At 40.6% G+C, this 10,391-nt stretch overlaps 1 protein-coding gene across 1 annotated transcript; it reads right to left on the reverse strand.

The window, feature by feature from the left end:
• Window positions 1-346: 346 nt before the first annotated feature.
• On the reverse strand, window positions 347-8,387 carry LOC103975586 (calcium-dependent protein kinase 2). Its single transcript, XM_009390597.3, has 9 exons — window positions 8,107-8,387; window positions 6,895-7,719; window positions 2,073-2,216; window positions 1,795-1,947; window positions 1,576-1,691; window positions 1,337-1,504; window positions 1,130-1,257; window positions 909-1,008; window positions 347-834 (listed from the first exon to the last, which is right to left on the reverse strand). The coding sequence occupies exons 2-9, from the start codon at window positions 7,682-7,684 to the stop codon at window positions 760-762; spliced, it is 1,674 nt and encodes a 557-aa protein (XP_009388872.2). The 5' UTR covers window positions 7,685-7,719; window positions 8,107-8,387; the 3' UTR covers window positions 347-759.
• Between the last annotated feature and the right edge of the window lie 2,004 nt (window positions 8,388-10,391).

The following is a 10,391-nucleotide window of genomic DNA, read 5'->3' on the forward strand; positions in this document are numbered from 1 at the left end:
ATTTGTTTATTCATGAGAAAGAACCACTCGTAACTGTGATTCTCTAAATGGAAGTTGTGCTTACTTGGTCAGTCAGTACAACTTTGGTGGATTTCATTGTTATACCCTTCTTTTTCTTTGTTGATGCTGCCGTCCAATATGTCCTCGCTGCACTGCAGGTTGAGCTCCAATCATGGTGGTAGACGGTAATCCCCGTCCATTGATGGGAGGAGAGAAGCGATCGATCCTCATCTCGGTCATGACTAGGTTTGGTCTGTCGGAATTATATCAGGAACATGTAATTTTTAAAGCATGTTCTTTTGTAAATATATCTTCGGAATGCAGTTCGCAAAAGATGACATCAAAGTGCAAAATACAAATATATTTTTAAAGCATTTGAAAATCCCAAACCGAAACTTACAAACAGATCATACAAAAACTTGGGTCTCTCAACTGACTCACCGCGCTGATGCATCATAGCTTTAAATCTAGCGGCAACTTATTTCTTTTTATAAATCTCTTCTCACAAGTGAAGTCGCTCAACTTTACAAATGTGAAATGCGCTGCAGATACAACGGCCCGAAACGAAATTGTCATGTCGATGAAGATTGCATTGTCATGTCGATGAAGATTGCGTGTACAAACGCTTCAAACCCCACCCCCACCCCCACCCCCACCCAACCCCTGATGTAATAATTCCAGACCTCTTAAGTTTTATCAACTCTCCACATTGCCTACATCAAAGTCAACAGGCATCATACATGGTGATTGGTATCGACATCAAATGAGCTTAGCTGGCTGCTGAACTCCACTTCTCATCATTGCACAAAACTCTTGGTAATTGATCCTTCCATCCTTCAAAACATAGAATTGACAAATGAGATAGAACCTAATGCAGCCCTTAAAACTACTGCAGAAAGCAAACTTACATTGTCTGTGTCGACTTCTGATATTATTTCTTTGATAGTAGCAATATCACCCATTCCGTGCTCCTGCATCGCGGATTCCAATTCATCTCTTGTGATAAACCTGTAAATCAGAACAGCAACATCAGATGCTGAGCTATTGGACATAAACTACTTGTATCTTGTGTTTAGTGTCGAAGAGTTCAGATGCAGGTTCCTGATGAGTATAAAAGACAAAGACGCACCCACTGTTGTCTTTGTCGAAATACTGAAACGCTCTGTACAAATGCTCATCTCTTTCTAGTTTGTGTCTGTTCATTGTGGCGGTTATGAACTCGATGTAGTCGATGGAACCATTTCCATCCACATCAGCCTGAAAGAAATCCACAAATCAAGCGCAGGGAGAGGTTGAATATAATAAATGACATCTCAAATTGTTCATATCATCTTACAGCATCCATGAGCTGTTTTACTTCAGCCTCTGAGAGCTTTGAACCAAGCCGGGCCAAACCAGTCTTCAGTTCTTCATATGTGATAGTGCCGCTCTTGTCAGTGTCCAAATTAGTGAACATCTGTTTCAGCCCTTGGATCTCTTCTTCAGAAAGATTTTCGGCAATGACCTGGAATTGGTTTCAGATTCCATTAGTGTTTGAAAATGAAAATATACCGTAAGCATTTTTTCACAACCAACCTTTAGTGCCAACTTCTTCAGCTTGTTCATTGCTCTGAATTGCTTCATCCTAGAAAGAACTGCACTATCAATTGGTTTATCTGATGCGTTTCCTCCTTCTCTAAGCCATGGATGTTCTGTCCAATCAATTACAGCATCACAACAAAAAATCGGCAATGACATATGTAAACTAATACACTATAATTGATGAAAAAGAACACAACAAACTTATCAACAGACCAAGAACTTGTGCTGCAGTTATTCTTTTCATTGGGTCCGGTGTCAGCATTTTCCTCACAAGATCTTTGGCACTGTATGATATCGATGGCCAAGGTGCACTTTCAAAGTCGATTTGCCCTTGCAATATAGCATTAAATATTCCTTTGTCTGTCTCTGCAAATCCAGCATAGCCACTTATAATAGTTCCATGTGATGTATGCTTCAATTGCTTGACAGGTCTATAATACGAGATACTAGGAAATCATGCATGTTGGCATCATGGATGATGTGGTGCATACCAGCCCAGAATGGAGGGACACCACTGAGAAGAATATACAATATCACTCCAGCGCTCCAAATATCTACCTCCTTTCCATAACTACGCCGTAGAACTTCAGGAGCAACATAATATGCACTTCCAACTATGTCCCTATACACTTTTCCTGGAGACAGCCCAATACCAATTCAGCAACATAGTTCTTACAACCACAGTTTAACAGCATAACAAAACAAGTATTCTACTAAAGCTCACTGACAAACCAGAATCATGTCAGACATTCCAAGTATAGGAGTTCAACAAGAATAAACTACATGAACCATGTCACATAGTTACAACTGAAGATGTGAGGACAAGTTAAAAATATAGTTAGCCAAAACACATGATGATGACAGTAGTTCCACTAAGAGAACAGTAATATTTTGCCCTAGCACTAATAATGTTCAAAATTCGGTACTGGAAAAAAATCTGAACTTTCCTTCAAAGATTTTTAACGTCATGGAATGCAATTTCAGCTGAAACCAGTATTTATCAGTCTGACTGCTGCCCAGTTCATGAACCAGGTCCATTTCGGCCAAAAGTAGCCTAGTATAAGGCATACCAGGCAGTACACTTAAAGACCAGGTGGAGGTCAAATTTCGACCATTACCTATAGGTGACGGTCAATTTGACTGTTGGTTACCTTTTGGAGTTTATTTAAGCCCCCCTCTGGGCTGACTCCTCTCCCCCATTCTCACCCTCACTCACTCTCTTGGTTTTTTGTATAAGCGTGGTTAAGCGCACTAATTACCTCACAAACAGATTAGGGAAGGTTTATTTGGATGAGGGATTCAATCTTCTATTCCGTCAAACTTTTCTTTAAACCAAGGTAACCCATACCCTATTTTTCTAAGTTAATTTCATTTAATTAGCTTCAAGACTATATGTATCTTTGCATGATTAGGCATTTAAGGACTAAATGTGTAGTAGTCCATGCATACCTAATTAACCCCTTCTTCATCCATGTAACGTTAACCCAACTAAGGGCTTATTATTTCATGTACAACTAATTAAGGCCTAATAAGAGTTTGAGCTAATTAAGGGATCTGAATGAATCTCACCAAGACTCATTTGGATGAAGTCATAAATATTAGTAGTGGTGCAATTATGAATTACTTTAAGCTTTGTTATGTTTTTTTTTCCTAAGAAAAATTATCAAAGAGCAACAATCTTACAGTCCAGCATGAACACATGCTGGTCGTTTAGAGCACCACCATCATTGGCAGTACATCGATTAGGGAAGAAGCCTATCATGTCTAACATAACATCTGGCTGGTGGATTTCCATTGTCATGAAATGCACAACAGTTCTGATGGAGATAAGTGCTTTCCGAGAAGAACTTCAAGCCCAAAAAGCACTAAATTTGCACAAGAAGACCATCTGGGAGGAATTTGATAGGCGTGCAACCAAAAAACCGATCTATCATAAGTACGAAGCATCACAGCGATGATGTCGACCCTAAGTTAGAAGTCATCATGTGTTTTCTTGAGGTATCAATACATATACAAAAATGCAATGAAACATCGATCGAGCGATTCCTAGTACGAGTATTACAGTGGCAGCGGCATTGGAAGTGGACCAAATTAACACATGCACACTCATCAAACAATCAGTCTAGATGGTAGGTGACACTAGCGTGTCCAATGTTCAACTGGCTTGCTAAGGCAAAGGAGATGGCAAGACAACCAATTGATCCTTTGGACATGATTGATGAGCAACTGCTTCAGTCCGATGATGAGTCCCATATACCATATGACACAGAACCTTAACAACTATAGTGCCCTCTAACCTCCATGCCACATTGTTCTTGTTGATGCCATGGGAGTAGTTCCATGCATGAGTACCATGTTGACATACAATTTCAACATATTGAGGACCCCAATCCACCGACCAAGGACTCGCATCATTAGTTTGACGGAAGCACGTACGTACGTACCAATATATCACACATCGTACGTACGTACGATGTGTGATATGGTTCTTCTTTGATGGGTCCATAAAGAGGAAAATGGAGAAACAAGAGGAAAATGTGCGATATGGTTCTTCTTTGATGGGTCCATAAAGATACGGATTTCTGCCTTTGATCCTTAACCAATATATATTTTGATTTTGTATTCTATTGTTTTATAGATTATATTTACCTTATTGTTATTTAAATTGATTATTCAATCCAAGAAAGGGGTGAAACAATCATGAAACAAGTTTTTTCAAAAAATAATTCTAGCTGATTTTTTATCTTTTTGTAAACCATTATTTACCAATGTACCAAGTGTCATTGGTCCATAATTCCCCAACAAGGGTCATATCACTAGTCAAAATAAAATAGCCTCAAGTATATTTCTATTATTTATAATGAAGTTTCCCTTATGTCTCCCTTTGTCTCACCTCATATCACTAATCTCAAGTGATTCAATCATCTAGCTACGGCATCTAAAGGTTTCTTTTGGACATTTCCATATTTTTTTGGAATAGTCTGCCTTCATTTTATCTTTTATCAAAGATAAACCTCATTGTTCACTAATGCATATATGTTTTAATCTATATTTACGAATAACCCCACGCATCCATCTCGACATCCTCGCATCAACAATACAAACATTGAACATTTTTTTCCAATGACATTACATGAAAACTTCTAACGAGGAAAATACTCCGTAGAATTACTCATATGAAAAGTATAAGCTTGATTTTCTCATACATTTGCATATAAAAGTACATGTTTGTTTTTTCACCTTTGACCAATTCTTACATCAACAATCTGTAATGTCCCAACAAGTTGGAGTCAACTATAAGATTTTCTTTTTCATTATTGAGCTCTATTTGAACCTATATCACTAGTCAAATGAAGAGCAGTTATTATTGTTTTGTTGTTTCCAAAAAAAAAAATTTCTTAGATCTCTCTACATCGTCTTGTACCAATATTCTCAGTTGACTCCCATAGTCCAACTGAAACATTTGTATGTCTTCTCCAGCCCAATATCCACATCTTAACAACACTAGCTTGATATATATGTCATTTTCTAAATTCTAACTGCCCAATATTTTGATCTATAACTCATCACTAGCCTTATAATTGTCTTAGAAAGTTTCCTTTTTAATCTAAGGGGCATGTGACAATCACCTCTATGGCCATCCATTGCTTACAAGACAAAAAAAAACAAGTATTTTGTTTAACTTTCTTTGATACTGAGGGTTTAAATATAGAGTGACAAAAAAGACACTTATTATGTTATTATACAAGGTTGATCGGATAATTAATCTACGACATTAAGAGTTTCTCTCAGAATCCATATAGCACACATTTCTAAATAGTACATCTTATAATGCTATGTAGATGTGGTGGAAGCTAGAAAGCCGAGAAAGTAGATTCGGTAACAAAATTCTCCAAGTCACAAAAGATGAAATGACAAAAATCTGAGTAAAATTGCACAAAAATATGCACCAGGCACAAGACATCCATGAATAAGGATGAATTTGCCAGTCTCGAGGAATTAGGAAGACAAAATAAAAAGGAAGCCAGACAGCAAGAATGATATGAAAAGATATTTGGCAGTTAATATAAAAAAAATAGATATAATGGAAAGGGTAAGCGAAAAAATGAGATTCAACCATGGTATTAAGATAATCACTTCTATTTTTCATGTCAAAAAAATGACAAGTATCAAAAGTCATTCTAGTGATTTCTTGGTGTCTCTAATAAGCATATAAGATCCAAGTAAACATTTACCTGGAAACTCTTTCTGTAATCATAAGAGTTCCAAACTCCATTTACACTGCCTAGTAGTATCACAATGAACAACAATGGGTTTTGTAAAACAAGCAATGCTGCATAATAACTTTCCTTAAAACAACAATAGATGCATTTATAGGTTGCATTTATGTACTTTATGTTCTCTTCCCCCTTTCAGATAAGTAGAATCTGTGGATGATGCGAAACCATCGGCACATGTTAGTCAGGATTTCCTTTTCAGGATTCAAGAAATACTTAGCATTGGCCAAACATATATAGATCATACCAGGGGGTTCATCACTCAATAAGGAAACTTCATTAACTATACATGGTAACATAGCAGATCAGAAAAAGAAAATTCTTTCATGTAAAGCATTGCAAAAGTCTTAGAAACTGGCTTGGCATTTCCATCTCTAGATTTTTTTGCCATTCTTGTAAAGCACCATGTCCATCATTAATCACTTACGTAACCACTAGCCTTCTAAGAAAATACTATTGTATGTTCACATTTCCTTCTATGGATGTACTAGTAGCCTTTTCTTCAATTTCTCAAAAGGGTACCTCGAGTCCCAAATCCATTTAACTACAAACACCATCTTGGAAATCCTAACAGTAATGTCATTGAAGTAGTTTCTTCTCTTGATTATTAAGAAATAAAAGCATTTGGCAAAACAAATACCAAAAAGATGAAGAAGACTACTTGTAGACACCAAGCTTTATGGCTTCTGCAAAATCACTTAAGCCACGAGATGACTTTAAATCATCAGTGGAACCATAATTGTGGACAATATAAAAATTAGTGAATATTTCTACTGTTTAATACAAAACAAAAGAAATTCCTATGAACTAGTTTTGTACATGGCAACTATTAGTCTTTCATTAGTTTTCACATAATCAATTTCAAGGATATACAAGCAAAATCCAATAAGCTCAAGTGATGATTAAACTTCATATATCCTGAAAGAAGGATCTGTCTTAAAGATGTAAAACAAGAATAAAAGCAATTCCATGAGCAACAACAATTTTCTCATGTGATTCTGCTATTTATGCAAGAAAATGAAAAAAAGAAGCTCACCTTCCTCGATGAAGACCGAAAGCCCAAAATCAGTAGCCTTTAGCATAGCATTTTCATCCTTTGTCGCCAACAAGAAGTTTTCCGGTTTAAGGTCCCTATGCATCACCCCCATGAAATGGCAGATGTTCACAACATTAACAACTGCCCGGCAGATGGTCGCTGCCGCCCACTCCGAGTAATTCCCCTTGGCGATAATCCGGTCAAACAGCTCCCCTCCGGCACACAACTCCATGACAAGGTTCACCGAATCTTTATCCTCATAGGCCCCCTTGAATTCGACAATATTTGCCTGCCCTGTAAGGTGCTGCATGATCTGGATCTCCCTCTTGATGTCCTCCCGGTCGCTCTTATTGGACAGCTTCCTTTTAGAGATGGACTTGCAGGCGTAACGGAGGCCAGTTGCATTCTCGGTGCAGAGATAGGTCACGCCAAATTGGCCACGGCCCAGCTCCTTCCCGAAAGTGTACAAGGACCTGACATCCTCGAAGGGCTTACCAAGGATGGTCTCGTGGACAATCAGGGGAGCCTTGGTGACCGCAGGGGGAGGGTGGTGGGTCACCGCTGCCGCCGCTGGCGGCGGCCGTGGTTGGTGCTGTTGCTGATGGTGGTGGCTATGGTGGGTTTGAGGAGGCGGTTGCGAAGGCTTGGCCGGCTGCTGCTCTTGCAGCTCTCGTCCTTGTGGAATTTGCTGCTGCGGCTGATAGGGCGGTTGGAGTTCCTTTCGGTTGGAGTAGCCATTGGTTCTTCCACCGCCCGCAGGGTGGGCGTTCTTGCTGAAGCACTTGCCCATCTATCGCCAAGAAGATCTCAAGAACAACCCCCTCCCTGCCCAAGAAAACAAGAAACCAGGACTGGTTACAGACTGTCCTCCCTGAAACCACCTGCGGCGAACTCAAGAACCAAAAGGAAATATCTAGGTTTCAAGGAAAAGCCACGACAAGGACCGGCTCAATTAGTCCAAGAGCAAACCGCGTCCAAGAAAAAGAAATCCCTGCCTTGACAGAGCGGGCTCTGACCAGTTCAAGATCCAAGAGCGCAAAGGAGTTATCCACGCGCAAGAGAAGCCGGGATCAGAGCCAGCTACAGCAATCCAAGAAGGGGAGAAGGAAGGGAACTCCCCAAATCAAGAAGCGCCGGATTGAAGAACACCAGACGATAAAGCACAAGGAGGAGGAGGACAGATGAGAGGAGAGGAGGTTTGAGATTGCGCACCCGTCAACAAATCCGACCTTTGCGAGGTTGCCAGCCGAACGAGGAGGCGAGGTTACGGATGACTCGTGGCTTGAGGGTGTAGGCGGAGATGGGAAGAAGGGGGTCGTCAACGGTGGCAGTAAATAAAGAATTGTGGGCGTGACAGAGATGAAAGCCATCGTGACAACAACTATTGAATATAAAATAAATAAATATAGATGAATTAGAGAGAGGATGGAAGAGAAAACCACATCACAAGAGTGACTTGAAACTAAGGTCACATACATCCCATGCTGTTGTTTCTCATAAATGTGGAAGGAAGAAAGATATGGCAGTCGATCCAACCGTAGGTACCAATAACTAACTGCCTGCCAACGAGATGACTCGAATCGTTATAAATGCTACAATGGAAATTTTAACACTTGTAATCCAATTTTTTTCCCCAAAAAATGGTTCTACGATAATATATATAATAATAATAATAATAATAATAATAATAATAAGTTGTGCAGCTTATTACAGAGAAACGAACATACAATCGTACGAGATAAATTTTAATTTTGTTTCCACGAATGGTGACAAAGTTTGGTACGATTTTTGTTCTTCTTCTACAACAATAATTGTCACAGACAATTGTTGATGGTTTCTTCTTTGTTTCGTATGAGATTTTGCCGGTCTCAATAATTCTCAAGGAGATCAAAAGAAAAGAAGCACGCGCACAGGAGGTGAGAGGAAGCAGCACGTGAGATGGGACCAGCGCGGTGACTCCACTCTCTCTCTCTCTCTCTCTTCACCGTAGGAAAGAACCACATGGAAGGAGCTGCCCATGTTTTGTTCTCATGCGGAGGGCAACACGATGACATGATGATCGAGGCTTGGTTAGGTATGGGATGGAGGAGAGAAATTTGGACTGGGAGACTGGAGAAGAGACGGCAATTGTGGTTCCATCATCGTGTCCAGAAATGACCGGCCTGAGACAGCAACATCTCGTGAAGGTGACCTGCAGCAGAAAACGAGTCCGACATCGTTCGCTTCGTCAAACCTCGGTCTCATCAATCTCTCACCGCTAACCTCCAACTCACGATGAGCTTCTCCTCCGCATATATGTATATATCACTCAGCCAAAAAACCCTGCGCGCTTGTGTGAGCACAAGCCCATGGATTCCTATGACGACGCGCTCTCCTTTTCGACCATGGCGCCTCAATCTCATGCAAGCAAGCTCGACGATGACTCCGCTTCCGGGAAACGCGCTCCAGCTGATCCAAGCTTTGCGTTCAGCCATGGCAGCGCTCCTCCGCCATCGCCAGCCGACCTCTTGTTCTCTAATGGGCAGCTCGTGCCGCACTTGTACGTGGCGGCTGAGGCCAGGAGGTCGCAGCTGCCGTCATCCAACGGTGACGGACGAAGAAGCAGTAGCGCGAGCGCAAGTGGGAGAAGCTGTCTGATAAAGGATGGCGACGCGAAGAACGCTGCAGTGACGCCAAAGCGGGTGTCGTTTCTGCTGAACGAGACAGGCAGGAAGAGTGCGAGCTCTGAAGGGAGCGCAGGCGTGAATCGTTGGCGGCAAGGGAGGAATGGAAGAGCGAGGAAGAAGACGACAGAGAAGCGGCAGCAAGTGAGGGTCTTCGGCTTCCTCGTATCAGCTTGTAGGGAGTGCCATGCTTTCCAGCCATCGAAGTATGTGGAATCTGGTAACAATCCTGGCAAGATTTTTGCTGCTTAGTGTTGGATTTCTAAGAAACAGAGATCAGAAGCGTTCGAGCTTCCATATAGATTAAGACATCAGTTTAAAGAGCTTGTGATGTCGGTGCTGATCGTTGTAAGAAGCTCTTTCCTGTTCCAAGATCAAGTAATACACAATCCTTTTTCCTATATTCCTTCTCTTTCCGATCATTGTTAGCTGCCTGAGAATTTCTTCACCTGTCGTGAAGAGGAAGAGGAGTCAGTGCAGTTAGTGAACTACTGATACTGGCTGAATCCATGCTCTCAGCAGTTCTTAAGTGGTTTTGTGGATCTCAACTTAAGCATGAGCAGTGATGTTTCTTTATGTGCTTCGAGATTCTCAAGGGCATACATAAACTGCAACAAACATTCGGAAGAAGTGGAAGAAACTTTAACCTATGCTAATGTGGAGATTTGCATGTGAAGTATCCAAGACCAAATCATTCATCACATTCAAAGAATTGCACAGAAATAATTGTTAGGGAGATTGTAGCATATAGCAAAGCTGGTTAAAAGATAACATCAGATGAAATGGAAAATTAGCAACAAAAAATTTTTTTGATTGGTTAAATTCGACAAAGAA

Source organism: Musa acuminata, chromosome BXJ2-2 (genome assembly GCF_036884655.1).
Source record: "Musa acuminata AAA Group cultivar baxijiao chromosome BXJ2-2, Cavendish_Baxijiao_AAA, whole genome shotgun sequence".
Classification (NCBI taxonomy): Eukaryota; Viridiplantae; Streptophyta; class Magnoliopsida; order Zingiberales; family Musaceae; genus Musa; species Musa acuminata.

Bases quoted from the DNA above. Each gene is read 5' to 3' on its own strand.
- LOC103975586 (XM_009390597.3), bottom strand. From the start codon at position 7,684: ATGGGCAAGTGCTTCAGCAAGAACGCCCACCCTGCGGGCGGTGGAAGA. The intron at 1,948-2,072 runs GTATGCACCACA...CTGGATTTGCAG, and splicing joins TGTCCCTCCATTCTGGGCTG to AGACAGACAAAGGAATATTT. The intron at 1,505-1,575 runs GTTGGTTGTGAA...AACCAATTCCAG, and splicing joins TGAAGAAGTTGGCACTAAAG to GTCATTGCCGAAAATCTTTC.